This window comes from Petromyzon marinus (assembly GCF_048934315.1).
Source record: "Petromyzon marinus isolate PM22_M1 ecotype Great Lakes invasive population chromosome 83 unlocalized genomic scaffold, UKy_Petmar_22M1.pri1.0 chr83_unloc.1, whole genome shotgun sequence".
Lineage (NCBI taxonomy): Eukaryota > Metazoa > Chordata > Hyperoartia > Petromyzontiformes > Petromyzontidae > Petromyzon > Petromyzon marinus.
The window spans coordinates 455,732-477,331 of record NW_027422634.1 but is presented as its reverse complement, the minus strand read 5'-3'; the positions used below and the strand labels follow the sequence as shown (position 1 = coordinate 477,331).

Sequence of the window (21,600 nt, the reverse complement as noted above, 5' to 3'; positions counted from 1 at the left end):
CGACCTCCTGTAGACCAGGCGAGGTAGTCAACATCTCCCCATTGTCAGGATGGGACCCACGACCTCCTGTATACCAGGCGAGGTAGTCAACATCTCTCCATTGTCAGGGTCCAACCCACGACCTCCTGTAGACCAGGCGAGGTAGTCAACATCTCCCCATTGTCAGGATGGAACCCACAACCTCCTGTGTACCAGGCGAGGTAGTCAACATCTCCACATTGTCAGGGTCCAACCCACGACCTCCTGTATACCAGGCGAGGTAGTCAACATCTCCCCATTGTCAGGATGGAGCCCACGACCTCCTGTATACCAGGCGAGGTAGTCAACATCTCCCCATTGTCAGGATCGAACCCACGACCTCCTGTAGACCAGGCGAGGTAGTCAACATCTCCCCATTGTCAGGATCGAACCCACGACCTCCTGTAGACCAGGCGAGGTAGTCAACATCTCCCCATTGTCAGGGTCCAACCCACGACCTCCTGTAGACCAGGCGAGGTAGTCAACATCTCCCCATTGTCAGGATGGAACCCACGACCTCCTGTATACCAGGCGAGGTAGTCAACATCTCTCCATTGTCAGGGTCCAACCCACGACCTCCTGTAGACCAGGCGAGGTAGTCAACATCTCCCCATTGTCAGTGTCCAACCCACGACCTCCTGTAGACCAGGCGAGGTAGTCAACATCTCCCCATTGTCAGGATGGAACCCACGACCTCCTGTAGACCAGGCGAGGTAGTCAACATCTCTCCATTGTCAGGGTCCAACCCACGACCTCCTGTAGAGCAGGCGAGGTAGTCAACATCTCCACATTGTCAGGGTCCAACCCACGACCTCCTGTAGACCAGGCGAGGTAGTCAACATCTCTCCATTGTCAGGGTCCAACCCACGACCTCCTGTAGACCAGGCGAGGTAGTCAACATCTCCCCATTGTCAGGATGGAACCCACGACCTCCTGTAGACCAGGCGAGGTAGTCAACATCTCCCCATTGTCAGGATGGAACCCACGACCTCCTGTATACCAGGCGAGGTAGTCAACATCTCTCCATTGTCAAGATGGAACCCACGACCTCCTGTAGACCAGGCGAGGTAGTCAACATCTCCACATTGTCAGGATGGAACCCACGACCTCCTGTAGACCAGGCGAGGTAGTCAACATCTCTCCATTGTCAGGGTCCAACCCACGACCTCCTGTATACCAGGCGAGGTAGTCAACATCTCCCCATTGTCAGGGTCCACGACCTCCTGTAGACCAGGCGAGGTAGTCAACATCTCCCCATTGTCAGGGTCCAACCCACGACCTCCTGTAGACCAGGCGAGGTAGTCAACATCTCCCCATTGTCAGGATGGAACCCACGACCTCCTGTAGACCAGGCGAGGTAGTCAACATCTCTCCATTGTCAGGATCCAACCCACGACCTCCTGTATGCCAGGCGAGGTAGTCAACATCTCCCCATTGTCAGGGTCCACGACCTCCTGTATACCAGGCGAGGTAGTCAACATCTCTCCATTGTCAGGATGGAACCCACGACCTCCTGTAGACCAGGCGAGGTAGTCAACATCTCCCCATTGTCAGTGTCCAACCCACGACCTCCTGTATACCAGGCGAGGTAGTCAACATATCCCCATTGTCAGGATGGAACCCACGACCTCCTGTAGACCAGGCGAGGTAGTCAACATCTCCCCATTGTCAGGGTCCACGACCTCCTGTAGACCAGGCGAGGTAGTCAACATCTCCCCATTGTCAGGATGGAACCCACGACCTCCTGTAGACCAGGCGAGGTAGTCAACATATCCCCATTGTCAGGATCGAACCCACGACCTCCTGTAGACCAGGCGAGGTAGTCAACATCTCTCCATTGTCAGGGTCCAACCCACGACCTCCTGTAGACCAGGCGAGGTAGTCAACATCTCCCCATTGTCAGGGTCCACGACCTCCTGTAGGCCAAGCGAGGTAGTCAACATCTCCCCATTGTCAGGGTCCACGACCTCCTGTAGACCACGCGAGGTAGTCAACATCTCTCCATTGTCAGGATGGAACCCACGACCTCCTGTAGACCAGGCGAGGTAGTCAACATCTCTCCATTGTCAGGGTCCAACCCACGACCTCCTGTAGACCAGGCGAGGTAGTCAACATATCTCCATTGTCAGGGTCCACGACCTCCTGTGTACCAGGAGAGGTAGTCAACATCTCCCCATTGTCAGGGTCCACGACCTCCTGTATACCAGGCGAGGTAGTCAACATCTCCCCATTGTCAGGGTCCAACCCACGCCCTCCTGTAGACCAGGCGAGGTAGTCAACATCTCTCCATTGTCAGGATGGAACCCACGACCTCCTGTAGACCAGGCGAGGTAGTCAACATCTCCCCATTGTCAGGATGGAACCCACGACCTCCTGTATACCAGGCGAGGTAGTCAACATCTCTCCATTGTCAGGGTCCAACCCACGACCTCCTGTAGACCAGGCGAGGTAGTCAACATCTCCCCATTGTCAGGATGGAACCCACGACCTCTTGTAGACCAGGCGAGGTAGTCAACATCTCCCCATTGTCAGGATGGAACCCACGACCTCCTGTAGACCAGGCGAGGTAGTCAACATCTCCCCATTGTCAGGGTCCAACCCACGACCTCCTGTAGACCAGGCGAGGTAGTCAACATCTCCCCATTGTCAGGATGGAACCCACGACCTCTTGTAGACCAGGCGAGGTAGTCAACATCTCCCCATTGTCAGGGTCCAACCCACGACCTCCTGTAGACCAGGCGAGGTAGTCAACATCTCCACATTGTCAGGATGGAACCCACGACCTCCTGTATACCAGGCGAGGTAGTCAACATCTCCACATTGTCAGGATGGAACCCACGACCTCCTGTAGACCAGGCGAGGTAGTCAACATCTCTCCATTGTCAGTGTCGAACCCACGACCTCCTGTAGACTAGGCGAGGTAGTCAACATCTCTCCATTGTCAGGGTCCAACCCACGACCTCCTGTATACCAGGCGAGGTAGTCAACATCTCCACATTGTCAGGATGGAACCCACGACCTCCTGTAGACCAGGCGAGGTAGTCAACATCTCCCCATTGTCAGGGTCCAACCCACGACCTCCTGTAGGCCGGGCGAGGTAGTCAACATCTCCACATTGTCAGGGTCCAACCCACGACCTCCTGTAGGCCAGGCGAGGTAGTCAACATCTCCCCATTGTCAGGATGGAACCCACGACCTCCTGTAGACCAGGCGAGGTAGTCAACATCTCTCCATTGTCAGGATGGAACCCACGACCTCCTGTAGACCAGGCGAGGTAGTCAACATCTCCCCATTGTCAGGATGGAACCCACGACCTCCTGTATACCAGGCGAGGTAGTCAACATCTCTCCATTGTCAGGGTCCAACCCACGACCTCCTGTAGATCAGGCGAGGTAGTCAACATCTCCCCATTGTCAGGATGGAACCCACGACCTCCTGTAGACCAGGCGAGGTAGTCAACATCTCCCCATTGTCAGTGTCGAACCCACGACCTCCTGTAGACCAGGCGAGGTAGTCAACATCTCTCCATTTTCAGGGTCCAACCCACGACCTCCTGTAGATCAGGCGAGGTAGTCAACATCTCCCCATTGTCAGGATGGAACCCACGACCTCTGTAAACCAGGCGAGGTAGTCAACATCTCCCCATTGTCAGGATGGAACCCACGACCTCCTGTATACCAGGCGAGGTAGTCAACATCTCTCCATTGTCAAGATGGAACCTACGACCTCCTGTAGACCAGGCGAGGTAGTCAACATCTCCACATTGTCAGGATGGAACCCACGACCTCCTGTAGACCAGGCGAGGTAGTCAACATCTCTCCATTGTCAGGGTCCAACCCATGACCTCCTGTATACCAGGCGAGGTAGTCAACATCTCCCCATTGTCAGGGTCCACGACCTCCTGTAGACCAGGCGAGGTAGTCAACATCTCCCCATTGTCAGGGTCCAACCCACGACCTCCTGTAGACCAGGCGAGGTAGTCAACATCTCCCCATTGTCAGGATGGAACCCACGACCTCCTGTAGACCAGGCGAGGTAGTCAACATCTCTCCATTGTCAGGATCCAACCCACGACCTCCTGTATGCCAGGCGAGGTAGTCAACATCTCCCCATTGTCAGGGTCCACGACCTCCTGTATACCAGGCGAGGTAGTCAACATCTCTCCATTGTCAGGATGGAACCCACGACCTCCTGTAGACCAGGCGAGGTAGTCAACATCTCCCCATTGTCAGTGTCCAACCCACGACCTCCTGTAGACCAGGCGAGGTAGTCAACATCTCCCCATTGTCAGGGTCCAACCCACGACCTCCTGTAGACCGGGCGAGGTAGTCAACATCTCCCCATTGTCAGGATGGAACCCACGACCTCCTGTAGGCCAGGCGAGGTAGTCAACATCTCTCCATTGTCAGGATGGAACCCACGACCTCCTGTAGACCAGGCGAGGTAGTCAACATCTCCCCATTGTCAGGGTCCACGACCTCCTGTAGACCAGGCGAGGTAGTCAACATCTCCCCATTGTCAGGATGGAACCCACGACCTCCTGTAGACCAGGCGAGGTAGTCAACATATCCCCATTGTCAGGATCGAACCCACGACCTCCTGTAGACCAGGCGAGGTAGTCAACATCTCTCCATTGTCAGGATGGAACCCACGACCTCCTGTAGACCAGGCGAGGTAGTCAACATCTCCCCATTGTCAGTGTCCAACCCACGACCTCCTGTAGACCAGGCGAGGTAGTCAACATCTCCCCATTGTCAGGGTCCAACCCACGACCTCCTGTAGACCGGGCGAGGTAGTCAACATCTCCCCATTGTCAGGATGGAACCCACGACCTCCTGTAGGCCAGGCGAGGTAGTCAACATCTCTCCATTGTCAGGATGGAACCCACGACCTCCTGTAGACCAGGCGAGGTAGTCAACATCTCCCCATTGTCAGGGTCCACGACCTCCTGTAGACCAGGCGAGGTAGTCAACATCTCCCCATTGTCAGGATGGAACCCACGACCTCCTGTAGACCAGGCGAGGTAGTCAACATATCCCCATTGTCAGGATCGAACCCACGACCTCCTGTAGACCAGGCGAGGTAGTCAACATCTCTCCATTGTCAGGATCGAACCCACGATCTCCTGTATACCAGGCGAGGTAGTCAACATATCCCCATTGTCAGGATCGAACCCACGACCTCCTGTAGACCAGGCGAGGTAGTCAACATCTCCCCATTGTCAGGATGGAACCCACGACCTCCTGTAGACCAGGCAAGGTAGTCAACATCTCCCCATTGTCAGGGTCCAACCCACGACCTCCTGTAGACCAAGCGAGGTAGTCAACATCTCTCCATTGTCAGGATGGAACCCACGACCTCCTGTATACCAGGCGAGGTAGTCAACATCTCCCCATTGTCAGGATGGAACCCACGACCTCCTGTAGACCAGGCGAGGTAGTCAACATCTCCCCATTGTCAGGATGGAACCCACGACCTCCTGTAGACCAGGCGAGGTAGTCAACATCTCCCCATTGTTAGGATGGAACCCACGACCTCCTGTAGACCAGGCGAGGTAGTCAACATCTCCACATTGTCAGGATGGAACCCACGACCTCCTGTATACCAGGCGAGGTAGTCAACATCTCCCCATTGTCAGGATGGAACCCACGACCTCCTGTAGACCAGGCGAGGTAGTCAACATATCCCCATTGTCAGGATCGAACCCACGACCTCCTGTAGACCAGGCGAGGTAGTCAACATCTCTCCATTGTCAGGATCGAACCCACGATCTCCTGTAGACCAGGCGAGGTAGTCAACATATCCCCATTGTCAGGATCGAACCCACGACCTCCTGTAGACCAGGCGAGGTAGTCAACATCTCCCCATTGTCAGGATGGAACCCACAACCTCCTGTAGACCAGGCAAGGTAGTCAACATCTCCCCATTGTCAGGGTCCAACCCACGACCTCCTGTAGACCAAGCGAGGTAGTCAACATCTCTCCATTGTCAGGATGGAACCCACGACCTCCTGTAGACCAGGCGAGGTAGTCAACATCTCCCCATTGTCAGGATGGAACCCACGACCTCCTGTAGACCAGGCGAGGTAGTCAACATCTCCACATTGTCAGGATGGAACCCACGACCTCCTGTAGACCAGGCGAGGTAGTCAACATCTCCCCATTGTTAGGATCGAACCCACGACCTCCTGTAGACCAGGCGAGGTAGTCAACATCTCTCCATTGTCAGGGTCCAACCCACGACCTCCTGTATACCTGGCGAGGTAGTCAACATCTCCCCATTGTCAGGGTCCACGACCTCCTGTATACCAGGCGAGGTAGTCAACATCTCCCCATTTTCAGGGTCCAACCCACGACCTCCTGTAGACCAAGCGAGGTAGTCAACATCTCTCCATTGTCAGGATGGAACCCACGACCTCCTGTAGACCAGGCGAGGTAGTCAACATCTCCACATTGTCAGGATGGAACCCACGACCTCCTGTAGACCAGGCGAGGTAGTCAGCATCTCCCCATTGTCAGGATGGAACCCACGACCTCCTGTAGACCAGGCGAGGTAGTCAACATCTCCCCATTGTCAGGGTCCAACCCACGACCTCCTGTAGACCAGGCGAGGTAGTCAACATCTCCCCATTGTCAGGGTCCACGACTTCCTGTAGACCAGGCGAGGTAGTCAACATCTCCCCATTGTCAGGGTCCACGACCTCCTGTAGACCAGGCGAGGTAGTTTACATTTCCTAGCCACTGTGTAAGTTTTGGGTCGGTCAGTGAGTGAGTGGGTGGGTGAGTGAGTGGGTGAGTGTGTGAATGAGTGCGTGTATGAGTAGGTGAGTGAGTGAGTGTATGAGTAGGTGAGTGAGTGTTAGTGAGTGTATGAGTGAGTGAGTGTGAGTGTTAGTGAGTGTATGAGTAGGTGAGTGAGTAGGTGAGTGAGTGTGTGAGTGAGTGAGTAGGTGAGTGAGTGAGTGAGTGTTAGTGAGTGTATGAGTAGGTGAGTGTGTGAGTGAGTGTGAGTGCATGTTAGTGAGTGAGTGTGAGTGAATGAGTGAGTGTGTGAGTGTGTGTCAGTGAGTGTGTGAGTAGGTGAGTGTGTGTCAGTGAGTGTGTGAGTAGGTGAGTGAGTGTATGAGTGTTAGTGAGTGTATGAGTGAGGGAGTGTATGAGTGAGTGTGAGTGAGTGAGTGTTAGTGAGTGTATGAGTAGGTGAGTGTGTGAATGAGTGTGTATGTGTGGAGGGGCGATAGTGTAGTGGTTAGCGCTACGCTGCGCTATGAACTTGGCGACCCGGGTTCGATTCCCGCTCATGGCCAACACCAGTGACGATTATCTGAAGCGGTCCTGGGCCTCCCCTAGGTCGACTCAGCCTCAAATGAGTACCTGGTGCGGTGTGTAAACATCGCCACTAGGGAGACAAAGGCGGTCGGGCGTGGTGCTGGCCACCCACCCCCTCGTGTACCGTTCCGGCCTTCATAGGTGCTCGCTAACAGCACTTGCCCCTACAGTCTGTTAAGGCTACACGGGGGATCTTTGTCTTTGTCTTGTTAGTGAGTGTGTGAATGAGTGAGTGTGTGAGTAGGTGAGTGAGTGTATGAGTGTTAGTGAGTGTATGAGTGAGTGTTAGTGAGTGTATGAGTGAGTGTGTGAATGAGTGAGTGTATGAGTAGGTGAGTGAGTGAGTGTTAGTGAGTGTTAGTGTTAGTGAGTGTATGAGTAGGTGAGTGTATGAGTGAGTGAGTGTTAGTGAGTGTTAGTGAATGAGTGTATGAGTGAGTGTATGAGTAGGTGAGTGAGTGTGAGTGAGTGTGTGAGTGTGAGTGAGAGAGTGTGAGTGAGTGTGTGTTAGTGAATGAGTGTGAGTGTTAGTGTGAGTGTGATTCACTCTAAGCTAGAGGAGTCTGTCGTACAGGGCGTGTGTGAGTGAGTGAGTGTGAGTGAGTGAGTGTTAGTGAGTGTGAATGAGTGTTAGTGAGTGAGTGTATGAGTAAGTATTAGTGAGTGTATGAGTGAGGGAGTGTATGAGTGAGGGAGTGTATGAGTAGGTGAGTGAGTGTTAGTGTTAGTTAGTGAGTGATAGTGTGTTAGTGATTCACTCTACGCTAGAGGAGTCTGTCGTACAGGGCGTGAGTGAGTGAGTGTGTGAGTTTGAGTGAGTGTTAGTGAGTGAGTGTATGAGTGAGTGTTAGTGTTAGTGAGTGTGTGAGTGAGTGTATGAGTGAGTGTGAGTGTTAGTGAGTGAGTGTATGAGTAGGTGAGTGAGTAGGTGAGTGAGTGAGTGTATTAGTGAGTTTTAGTGAGTGAGTAAGTGTATGAGTAGGTGAGTGTTAGTGAGTATGCGTGAGTGTTAGTGATTGTGTTAGTGTGTGTTAGTGATTCACCCTACGCTAGAGGAGTCTGTTGTACAGGGCATGAGTGAGTGAGTGTATGAGTGAGTGTGTGAATGTGTGTGAGTGTATGAGTGAGTGTATGAGTGAGTGTATGAGTGAGTGAGTGTGAGTGAGTGTATGTTAGTGAGTGTATGAGTGAGTGTTAGTGTGAGTGTGATTGACCCTACGCTAGAGGAGTCTGTCGTACAGGGCGTGTGTGAGTGTATGAGTGAGTGTATGAGTGAGTGTATGAATGAGTGAGTGTGTGAGTGAGTGTATGAGTAGGTGAGTGAGTGTTAGTGAGTGTATGTTAGTGAGTGTGAGTGAGTGTTAGTGTGAGTGTGATTCACCCTACGCTAGAGGAGTCTGTCGTACAGGGCGTGTGTGAGTGAGTGAGTGTGAGTGAGTGAGTGTTAGTGAGTGTGAATGAGTGTTAGTGAGTGAGTGTATGAGTAAGTATTAGTGAGTGTATGAGTGAGGGAGTGTATGAGTAGGTGAGTAAGTGAGTGTGAGTGTTAGTGAGTGAGTGTGAGTGTGATTCACTCTACGCTAGAGGAGTCTGTCGTACAGGGCGTGTGTGTGTGAGTAGGTGAGTGAGTGTAAGTATGAGTGAGTGAGTGTGAGTTTGAGTGAGTGTATGAGTGAGTGTTAGTGTTAGTGAGTGTGTGAGTGAGTGTATGAGTGTGAGTGAGTGTATGAGTAGGTGAGTGAGTGAGTGTTAGTGAGTATGCGTGAGTGTTAGTGAGTGTTAGTGTGAGTATGATTCACCCTACGCTAGAGGAGTCTGTCGTACAGGGCGTGAGTGAGTGAGTGTATGAGTGAGTGTATGAATGTGTGTGAGTGTATGAGTGAGTGTATGAGTGAGTGAGTGTATGAGTGAGCATATGAGTGAGTGAGTGTATGAGTGAGTGTATGAGTGAGTGTATGAGTGAGTGTATGAGTGAGTGAGTGTCTGAGTGAGTGTATGAGTGTATGAGTGAGTGAGTGTGAGTGAGTGTATGAGTGAGTGTGTGAGTGTTAGTGTATGAGTGAGAGTGTGAGTGAGTGAGTGTTAGTGTGAGTGTGATTCACCCTACGCTAGAGGAGTCTGTCGTACAGGGCGTGTGTGAGTGAGTGAGTGTATGAGTGAGTGAGTGTGAGTGAGTGTATGTTAGTGAGTGTTAGTGAGTGTATGAGTGAGTGTTAGTGTGTTAGTGATTCACCCTACGCTAGAGGAGTCTGTCGTACAGGGCGTGTGTGAGTGTATGAGTGAGTGTTAGTGTATGAGTGAGTGAGTGTATGAGTGTATGAGTGAGTGAGTGTGTGAGTGAGTGAGTGTATGAGTGAGTGTATGAGTAGGTGAGTGAGTGTTAGTGAGTGAGTGTGTGAGTATGAGTGTGTGTATGAGTGTGTTAGTGTTAGTGTGTGTTAGTGATTCACCGTACGCTAGAGGAGTCTGTCGTACAGGGCGTGTGTGAGTGAGTGAGTGTATGAGTGAGTGTATGAGTGTATGAGTGAGTGAATGTATGAGTAGGTTAGTGAGTGAGTGTATGAGTGAGTGAGTGTATGAGTGAGTGTATGAGTGAGTGAGTGTATGAGTGAGTGAGTGTATGAGTGAGTGAGTGTATGAGTGAGTGAGTGTATGAGTGAGTGTGTGTATGAGTGAGTGTATGAGTGAGTGTATGAGTGAGTGTATGAGTGTGAGTGAGTGTGTGTTAGTGAGTGAGTGAGTGTGTATGATTGAGTGTATGAGTGAGTGTGTGTTAGTGAGTGAGTGTTAGTGTGTTAGTGATTCACCCTACGCTAGAGGAGTCTGTCGTACAGGGCGTGTGTGAGTGTATGAGTGAGTGTTAGTGTATGAGTGAGTGTATGAGTGAGTGTGTGAGTGAGTGTATGAGTGAGTGAGTGAGTGTGTGAGTGAGTGTATGAGTGAGTGTATGAGTAGGTGAGTGAGTAGGTGAGTGAGTGAGTGAGTATGAGTGAGTGTGTGTTAGTGTGTGTTAGTGATTCACCGTACGCTAGAGGAGTCTGTCGTACAGGGCGTGTGTGAGTGAGTGAGTGTTAGTGTGAGTGTATGTATGAGTGAGTGTATGAGTGAGTGTATGTGTTAGTGTGTTAGTGTGAGTGTGTTAGTGTGAGTGAGTGTGATTCACCCTAAGCTAGAGGAGTCTGTCGTACAGGGCGTGTGTGAGTGAGTGTATGAGTGAGTGTATGAGTGAGTGTATGAGTGAGTGTATGAGTGAGTGTATGAGTGAGTGAGTGTTAGTGTGTTAGTGTGTGAGTGAGTGTGTGAGTGAGTGAGTGGGTATGAGTGAGTGTTAGTGAGTGTTAGTGAGTGTTAGTGTGAGTGTGATTCACCCTAAGCTAGAGGAGTCTGTCGTACAGGGCGTGTGTGAGTGAGTGAGTGTTAGTGTGAGTGTATGTATGAGTGAGTGTATGAGTGAGTGTATGTGTTAGTGTGTTAGTGTGAGTGTGTTAGTGTGAGTGAGTGTGATTCACCCTAAGCTAGAGGAGTCTGTCGTACAGGGCGTGTGTGAGTGAGTGTATGAGTGAGTGTATGAGTGAGTGTATGAGTGAGTGTATGAGTGAGTGAGTGTTAGTGTGTTAGTGTGAGTGTGTTAGTGTGTGAGTGAGTGTGTGAGTGAGTGAGTGGGTATGAGTGAGTGTTAGTGAGTGTTAGTGAGTGTTAGTGTGAGTGTGATTCACCCTAAGCTAGAGGAGTCTGTCGTACAGGGCGTGTGTGAGTGAGTGTATGAGTGAGTGTATGAGTGAGTGAATGAGTGAGTATGAGTGAGTGTAACAGTGAGTGAGTGTATGAGTGTATGAGTGAGTGAGTGAGTGTGAGTGAGTGTGAGTTAGTGAGTGTGAGTGTGTGAGAGTGATTGAGAGTCACTCTAAGCTAGAGGAGTCTGTCGTACAGGGCGTGTGTGAGTGAGTGTATGAGTGAGTGTGTGAGTGAGTGAGTGTGAGTGAGTGAGTGTGATTGAGAGTCACTCTAAGCTAGAGGAGTCTGTCGTACAGGGCGTGTGTGAATGAGTGTGTGAGTGAGTGTATGAGTGAGTGTATGAGTGATTGTATGAGTGTATGAGTGAGTGTATGAGTGTTAGTGTATGAGTGAGTGTGTGTTAGTGAGTGTGTTAGTGTGTGTTAGTGATTCACTCTAAGCTAGAGGAGTCTGTCGTACAGGGCGTGTGTGAATGAGTGTGTGAGTGAGTGTATGAGTGAGTGTATGAGTGAGTGTATGAGTGTATGAGTGAGTGTATGAGTGTTAGTGTATGAGTGAGTGTGTGTTAGTGAGTGTGTTAGTGTGTGTTAGTGATTCACTCTAAGCTAGAGGAGTCTGTCGTACAGGGCGTGTGTGAATGAGTGTGTGAGTGAGTGTATGAGTGAGTGTATGAGTGAGTGTATGAGTGAGTGAATGAGTGAATGTATGAGTGAGTGTAACAGTGAGTGAGTGTATGAGTGTATGAGTGAGTGTGAGTGAGTGTGAGTGAGTGAGTGAGTGTGAGTGTGTGAGAGTGATTGAGAGTCACTCTAAGCTAGAGGAGTCTGTCGTACAGGGCGTGTGTGAATGAGTGTGTGAGTGAGTGTATGAGTGAGTGTATGAGTGATTGTATGAGTGTATGAGTGAGTGTATGAGTGTTAGTGTATGAGTGAGTGTGTGTTAGTGAGTGTGTTAGTGTGTGTTAGTGATTCACTCTAAGCTAGAGGAGTCTGTCGTACAGGGCGTGTGTGAATGAGTGTGTGAGTGAGTGTATGAGTGAGTGTATGAGTGAGTGTATGAGTGAGTGTATGAGTGAGTGAATGAGTGAATGTATGAGTGAGTGTATGAGTGAGTGTAACAGTGAGTGAGTGTATGAGTGTATGAGTGAGTGTGAGTGAGTGTGAGTGAGTGTGAGTGTGTGAGAGTGATTGAGAGTCACTCTAAGCTAGAGGAGTCTGTCGTACAGGGCGTGTGTGAATGAGTGTGTGAGTGAGTGTATGAGTGAGTGTATGAGTGATTGTATGAGTGTATGAGTGAGTGTATGAGTGTTAGTGTATGAGTGAGTGTGTGTTAGTGAGTGTGTTAGTGTGTGTTAGTGATTCACTCTAAGCTAGAGGAGTCTGTCGTACAGGGCGTGTGTGAATGAGTGTGTGAGTGAGTGTATGAGTGAGTGTATGAGTGATTGTATGAGTGTATGAGTGAGTGTATGAGTGATTGTATGAGTGTATGAGTGAGTGTATGAGTGTTAGTGTATGAGTGAGTGTGTGTTAGTGAGTGTGTTAGTGTGTGTTAGTGATTCACTCTAAGCTAGAGGAGTCTGTCGTACAGGGCGTGTGTGAGTGTATGAGTGAGTGTATGAGTGAGTGTATGAGTGAGTGTATGAGTGAGTGTATGAGTGAGTGAGTGTGAGTGTGTGAGTGTGTTAGTGAGTGTGTGAGAGTGATTGAGAGTCACTCTAAGCTAGAGGAGTCTGTCATACAGGGCGTGTGTGAATGAGTGTGTGAGTGAGTGTGTGAGTGAGTGTGTGAGTGAGTGTGTGAGTGAGTGTATGAGTGAGTGAGTGTGAGTGAGTGAGTGTATGAGTGAGTGAGTGTATGAGTGAGTGAGTGTATGAGTGAGTGAGTGTATGAGTGAGTGCATGAGTGAGTGTATGAGTGAGTGTTAGTGTGTGTTAGTGTGTGTTAGTGTGTGTTAGTGTATGTTAGTGTGTGTGAGTGTGTTAGTGTGTGTTAGTGATTCACTCTAAGCTAGAGGAGTCTGTCGTACAGGGCGTGTATGAACCTGTAAGCACCGTCACCACCAACATCGCTGTCCTGGGTCGTCATAGCCACACACAGACAAAGTGCCCCCAGGTAGCCTGCTACGGGCTGCTGGGGCAAGTGTAGCTCGTTCATTAATTCAGCCGTTCGCTCACTTCACTCACTCACCCTTCCACCCACTCACTCACCCACCCACTCACCCACTCACTCACCCTTCCAGCCACACGCTCACCCACTCACCCACTCACCCACTCACTCACCCACTCACTCACCCACCCACCCACTTACTCACCCACCCACTTACTCACCCACCCACTTACTCACCCACCCACTTACTCACTCATTCACCCACTCACTCACCCACTCACTCACCCACCCACCCACACGCTCACCCACTCACCCACTCACTCATTCACCCACTCACCCTTCCACCCACACACTCACCCACCCACTCACTCACTCACCCACCCACTCACCCACTCACTCACTCACCCACTCACTCACCGACCCAATCACCGACACACCCACCAACTCACCCACACACTCACCGACTCATCCACACACTCACCCACTCACTCACCCATACACCCACTCACTCACCCACTCACTCACCCACCCACCAACTCACCCACCCACCCACTCACGCACCCACTCACCCACTCACTCATTCACCCACTCACTCACTCATCCACTCACTCACCCACTCACCCACCAACTCACCCACCAACTCACTCACTCACCCACCAACTCACCACCAACTCACTCACCCACCAACTCACCCACCAACTCACCGACCCACCCACTCACCCACCCACTCACCCACCCACACACCCACCCACTCACTCACCCACCCACTCGCACACCCACTCACTCACCCACCCACTCACACACCCACTCACTCACCCACCCACTCACTCACCCACTCACTCACTCACGCACCCACGCACCCACTCACCCACCAAATCACCCACCAACTCACCCACTCACTCACCCACCAAATCACCCACCAACTCACCCACTCACTCACTCACACATTCACCCACTCACTCACTCACCCACCCACTCACTCACCCACTTACTCACTCACCCACTCACTCACTCACCCACCCACCCACTCACTCACTCACCCACTCACTCACCCACTCACTCACCCACTCACTCACCCACCCACTCACCCACCAAATCACCCACCAACTCACCCACTCACTCACTCACCCACCCACTCACCCACCCACCCACTCACCCACCCACTCACACACTCACCCACCCACTCACCCACTCACTCACTCACCCACTCACTCACCCACTCACTCACCCACTTACTCACCCACCCACTCACCCACTCACCCACCCACTCACTCACCCACTCACTCACCCACCCACACACTCACCCACTCACTCACCCACTCACTCACTCACCCACTCACTCACCCACTCACTCACCCACTCACTCACCCACCCACACACACACCCACTCTGACCAACAGAGACAAAGATCCTCCGTGTAGCCTTAACAGACTGTAGGGGCAAGTGCTGTTAGCGAGCACCTATGAAGGCCGGAACGGTACACGAGGGGGTGGGTGGCCAGCACCACGCCCGACCGCCTTTGTCTCTCTCCAGTGGCGATGTTTACACACCGCACCAGGTACTCATTTGAGGCTGAGTCGACCTAGGGGAGGCCCGGGACCGGTTCAGATAATCGTCACTGGTGTTGGCCGTGAGCGGGAATCGAACCCGGGTCGCCAGGTTCATAGCGCAACGTAGCGCTAACCGCTACTACACTACCGCTACACACACACACAGACACACACAGACACACAGACACACACACAGACACACACTGACACACTCACACACAGACATACATACACACGGACATACATACACACACACACTGACACACACACACATGGACAGACACACCCACAGGCACGCCCACAGTCACACACAGAGACATACACACACAGACACACACGCAGGCAAACACACACACACACAGATACACACAGGCAAACACACATGGACACACTGACACACTGACACACACACAGGCACACACACAGAGACACACACACAGACACAGACACACACACACAGATACACACAGACACACAGACACACAGACACACGGACACATACAATACACAGACACATACATACCCATACACAAAGACACACACACATACACCCACACAACAACAACCGCCATTCGCCACTAAGTGGCGGTGACGTCACCACGACGCTTGTGCCAGGCTATGTGCACCCTGAGGCCACGTGAAGTGTCGAACGCCCGCTGGCAGGAGGTCACGGGGCAGACCCAGGTGCCACGGGTCGACTGACACACACACAGACACACACACACACATACAGAGACACACACACAGAGACACGCACACACAGACACACACTGACACACACACTGACACACACACACTGACGCACACACTGACACACACACACACTGACACACACTGACACATACAGACACACACACACTGACTCACACACACACACTGACACACACACAGAGACACACACACTGACACACACTGACACATACAGACACACACACACTGACACATACAGACACACACACACACTGACACATACAGACACACACACACTGACACACACACAGAGACACACACACACACACTGACACACACACAGACACACTGACACACACACACTGACACACACACACACTGACACACACACACACACAGAGACACACACACTGACACACACACACTGACACACACACACAACAAAGATAGACAAAGATCCCCCGTATAGCCTTGACAGACTGTAGGGGCAAGTGCTGTTAGTGAGCACCTATGAAGGCCGGAACGGTACACGAGGGGGTGAGTGGCCAGCACCACGCCCGGCCGCCTTTGTCTCCCCAGTGGCGATGTTTACACATCGTACCAGGTACTCATTTAAGGCCGAGTCGACCTAGGGGAGGCCCGGGACCGGTTCAGATAATCGTCACTGGTGTTGGCCGTGAGCGGGAATCGAACCCGGGTCGCCAGGTTCATAGCGCAGCGTAGCGCTAACCACTACTACACTATCACTACACACACACAGACACACACACACTGACACACACACACACACTGACACACACACACATACTGACACACACACACACTGACACACACACAGAGACACACACACTGACACACACACACACTGACACACACACACTGACACACACACACACACTGACACACACACACAGTGACACACACACACTGACACACACACACTGACACATACACACTGACACATACACACTGAAACACACACACTGACACACACACACACTGACACACACACACAGAGACACACACACACACAGACACACACACATAGAGACACACACACAGAGACACACACACACACAGTGACACACACACACACACTGACACACACACACAGAGACACACACACACAGAGACACACCGCACTACCACACAACTACACCACCATATGGTGCAAGGTGGTGACGGTTGTGGTAGTTGTGGTGGTGGTGATTGTAGTGATTGTGGTGATTGTAGTAGTGGTTGTGGTGATTGTAGTGATTGTGGTGGTGATTGTGGTGGTGGTTGTGGTGATTGTAATGATTGTAGTAGTGGTTGTGGTGATTGTAGTAGTGGTTGTGGTGGTGGTTGTGGTGATTGTAATGATTGTAGTAGTGGTTGTGGTGATTGTAGTAGTGGTTGTGGTGGTGGTTGTGGTGATTGTAGTAGTGGTTGTGGTGGTGGTGGTGGTTGTGGTGATTGTAGTAGTGGTTGTGGTGATTGTGGTGGTGGTTGTGGTGGTTGTGGTGTAGGCTGTATTGGCAGGAGAGAGACTAAAATGTGATGGGGAAAGTGGTGGTGGTGATGGTGGTGATGGTGGTGATGGTGGTGGTGGTGGTGGTGATGGTGGTGATGGTGGTGATGGTGGTGGTGGTGATGGTGAAAGTGGTGGTGGTGGTGGTGATGGTGAAAAATGGTGGTGGTGAAGGTGGTGGTGGTGGTGATGGTGAAAGTGGTGGTGGTGGTGATGGTGGTGAAAGTGGTGGTGGTGGTGATGGTGAAAGTGGTGGTGGTGGTGGTGGTGATGATGGTGAAAGTGGTGGTGGTGATGGTGAAAGTGGTGGTGGTGGTGAAAGTGGTGGTGATGGTGAAGGTGGTGGTGGTGATGGTGAAGGTGGTGGTGGTGGTGGTGAAAGTGGTGGTGATGAAGGTGGTGGTGGTGAAAGTGGTGGTGGTGGTGATGGTGAAAGTGGTGGTGGTGATGGCGGTGGTGGTGGTGGTGGTGGTGATGGTGAAAGTGGTGGTGGTGATGATGGTGAAAGTGGTTGTGGTGGTGATGGTGATGGTGTGACTGTGTGTGTGATGGTGTGATGATGATGATGATGGTGTAGGTGGTTTGGACAGGAGCGTGAGTACAATGTGCTGGTGATGGTGATGGTGTGACTGTGTGTGTGACTGTGTATGATGATGATGGTGTGACTGTGTGTATGATGATGATGGTATGATGATGGTGGTGCAGGTGGTTTGGACAGGAGCGTGAGTACAACGTGCTGGTGATGGAGATGATGGTGATGGTGTGACTGTGTATGATGATGGTGATGGTGTGACTGTGTGTGACTGTGTGTGACTGTGTGTATGATGATGGTGTGACTGTGTGTATGATGATGGTATGATGATGATGATGCAGGTGGTTTGGACAGGAGCGTGAGTACAACGTGCTGGTGATGGTGTGACTGTGTGTGTGATGATGATGGTGTGACTGTGTGTATGATGACTGTGTGTATGATGATGGTATGATGGTGTGTATGATGATGTTACAGGTGGTTTGGACAGGAGCGTGAGTACAACGTGCTGGCGATGGTGATGATGGTGTGACTGTGTGTATGATGATGGTATGATGATGATGATGATGCCGGTGGTTTGGACAGGAGCGTGAGTACAACGCGCTGGTGATGGTGTGACTGTGTATGATGATGGTATGATGATGCAGGTGGTTTGGACAGGAGCGTGAGTACAACGTGCTGGTGATGGTGCTGGTGATGGTGTGATGACTGTGTATGATGATGGTATGATGATGCAGGTGGTTTGGACAGGAGCGTGAGTACAACGTGCTGGTGATGGTGATGATGATGATGATGGTGTGACTGTGTATGATGATGATGGTGTGACTGTGTATGATGGTGTGACTGTGTATGATGATGATGGTGTGACTGTGTATGATGATGATGGTGTGACTGTGTATGATGGTGTGACTGTGTATGATGATGATGGTGTGACTGTGTATGATGGTGTGACTGTGTATGATGGTGTGACTGTGTATGATGATGATGGTGTGACTGTGTATGATGATGATGGTGTGACTGTGTGTATGATGGTGTGACTATGTATGATGGTGTGACTGTGTGTATGATGATGGTGTGACTGTGTGTATGATGGTGATGGTGTGAATGTGTGTGTATGATGACTGTGTGTATGACGATGGTATGATGGTGTGTATGATGATGATGCAGGTGGTTTGGACAGGAGCGTGAGTACAACGTGCTGGTGATGGTGATGATGGTGTGACTGTGTGTGTGTGACTGTGTGTGTGACTGTGTATGATGATGGTGTGATGATGATACAGGTGGTTTGGACAGGAGCGTGAGTACAACGTGCTGGTGATGGTGTGACTGTGTGTGACTGTGTATGATGATGGTATGATGATGGTATGATGATGTTACAGGTGGTTTGGACAGGAGCGTGAGTACAACGTGCTGGTGATGGTGATGATGGTGTGACTGTGTGTGATGACTGTGTGTGTGTGACTGTGTATGATGATGGTATGATGTTACAGGTGGTTTGGACAGGAGCGTGAGTACAACATGCTGGTGATGGTGATGATGGTGTGACTGTGTGTATGATGATGATGTGACTGTGTGTATGATGATGATGGTATGATGATGTTACAGGTGGTTTGGACAGGAGCGTGAGTACAACGTGCTGGTGATGGTGATGATGGTGTGACTGTGTGTATGATGATGATGGTATGATGACTGTGATGGTGATGTTACAGGTGGTTTGGACAGGAGCGTGAGTACAACGTGCTGGTGATGGTGTGACTGTGTGTGTGATGATGATGGTGTGACTGTGTGTGTGACTGTGTGTATGATGATGGTGTGACTGTGTGTATGATGATGATGTGACTGTGTGTATGATGATGGTATGATGATGATGCAGGTGGTTTGGACAGGAGCGTGAGTACAACGTGCTGGTGATGGTGATGATGTGACTGTGTGTATGATGACTGTGTATGATGATGGTATGATGATGTTACAGGTGGTTTGGACAGGAGCGTGAGTGAGTACAACGTGCTGGTGATGATGATGATGATGGTGTGACTGTGTGTGTGTGACTGTGTGTGTGACTGTGTGTGATGTTACAGGTGGTTTGGACAGGAGCGTGAGTACAACGTGCTGGTGATGGTGTGACTGTGTGTGTGACTGTGTGATGGTATGATGATGTTACAGGTGGTTTGGACAGGAGCGTGAGTACAACGTGCTGGTGATGGTGTGACTGTGTGTGTGACTGTGTGTGTGTGACTGTGTGTGTGACTGTGTGTGATGTTACAGGTGGTTTGGACAGGAGCGTGAGTACAACGTGCTGGTGATGGTGTGACTGTGTGTGTGACTGTGTGATGGTATAATGATGTTACAGGTGGTTTGGACAGGAGCGTGAGTACAACGTGCTGGTGATGGTGTGACTGTGCGTGACTGTGTATGATGGTGTGATGACTGTGTGTATGATGATGTTGCAGGTGGTTTGGACAGGAGCGTGAGTACAACGTGCTGGTGATGGTGATGATGATGTGACTGTGTGATGGTATGATGATGTTACAGGTGGTTTGGACAGGAGCGTGAGTACAACGTGCTGGTGATGATGATGATGGTGTGACTGTGTGTGACTGTGTATGATGATGGTATGATGTTACAGGTGGTTTGGACAGGAGCGTGAGTACAACGTGCTGGTGATGGACATTCTGGGTCCCAGCCTGGAGGATCTCTTCAACTTTTGCTCACGGCGATTCACCATGAAGACCGTGCTGATGCTGGCCGACCAGGTAACCATGGCAACCGGGGGGTAACCATGGTGACCGGGGTAACCATGGTGACCGGGGTAACCGCGGGGTAACCATGGTGACCGTTGGGGTAACCATGAAGACCGTGCTGATGCTGGCCGACCAGGTAACCATGGCAACCGGGGGGTAACCATGGTGACCGGGGTAACCATGGTGACCGGGGTAACCGCGGGGTAACCATGGTGACCGTTGGGGTAACCATGAAGACCGTGCTGATGCTGGCCGACCAGGTAACCGTGGCAACCAGGGTAACCATGGTAACCAGGGAAACCATGGTGACCGTGGGGTAACCATGGTAACCAGGGAAACCATGGTGACCGGGGTCACCGTTGGGGTAACCGTGAAGACCGTGCTCATGCTAGCCGACCAGGTAACCATGGTAACCGCGGGGTAACGGCCAGGTAACCATGGTGACCACGCGGTGTGTCACTGTGTGTGTGTTACTGTGTGTACACACTGTGTTACTGTGTGTATGTGTGTGTGTCACTGTGTGTGTGTGTCACTGTGTGTGTGTGTGTGTCACTGTGTGTGTGTGTGTGTGTCACTGTGTGTGTGTCACTGTGTGTGTGTCACTGTGTGTGTGTCACTGTGTGTGTCACTGTGTGTGTCTGTGTGTGTGTGTGTGTGTACACTGTGTGTGTGTCTGTGTGTGTGTGTCTGTGTGTGTGTGTCTGTGTATGTGTGTGTCTCTGTGTGTGTAGGTGTGTCTCTGTGTGTGTGTAGTGATAGTGTAGTAGTGGTTAGCGCTATGCTGCGCTATGAACCCGGCGACCCGGGTTCGATTCCCGCTCACGGCCAACACCAGTGACGATTATCTGAACCGGTCCCGGGCCTCCCCTAGGTCGACTCGGCCTCAAATGAGTACCTGGTGCGGTGTGTAAACATCGCCACTAGGGAGAGACAAAGGCGGTCGGGCGTGGTGCTGGCCACCCACCCCCTCGTGTACCGTTCCGGCCTTCATAGGTGCTCGCTAACAGCCCTTGCCCCTACAGTCTGTTAAGGCTATATGGGGGATCTTTGTCTTTGATATCTGTGTGTGTAACACTGTGTGTCACTGTGTGTGTAACACTGTGTGTGTGTAACACTGTGTGTGTGTAACACTGTAACACTGTGTGTGTGTAACACTGTGTGTGTGTAACACTGTGTGTGTCACTGTGTGTAACACTGTGTGTGTGTAAGACTGTGTGTGTGTAACACTGTGTGTGTGTAACACTGTGTGTATGTGTAACACTGTGTGTGTATAACACTGTGTGTGTAACACTGTGTGTATGTAACACTGTGTGTGTGTAACACTGTGTGTGTGTAACACTGTGTGTGTGTAACACTGTGTAACACTGTGTGTGTGTAACACTGTGTGTGTCACT

General features: G+C 51.2%; 2 protein-coding genes across 3 annotated transcripts in view; both read left to right on the top strand.

Annotated features, from left to right (window-relative positions):
- The window catches only part of LOC142908384 (uncharacterized), a 94,894-nt gene that overhangs the window by 13,953 nt on the left and 59,341 nt on the right, over positions 1 to 21,600 (top strand). The gene's annotated exons all lie outside the window — the stretch shown is intronic.
- Positions 1 to 21,600, top strand: part of LOC116936818 (casein kinase I-like) — an 86,062-nt gene that overhangs the window by 5,121 nt on the left and 59,341 nt on the right. For both annotated transcript variants that reach the window (XM_076058957.1, XM_076058956.1), the window contains exon 3: positions 20,092 to 20,218. In XM_076058957.1, coding sequence (XP_075915072.1) covers positions 20,092 to 20,218 — 127 coding nt within the window. The remainder of the gene's footprint in view (positions 1 to 20,091; positions 20,219 to 21,600) is intronic.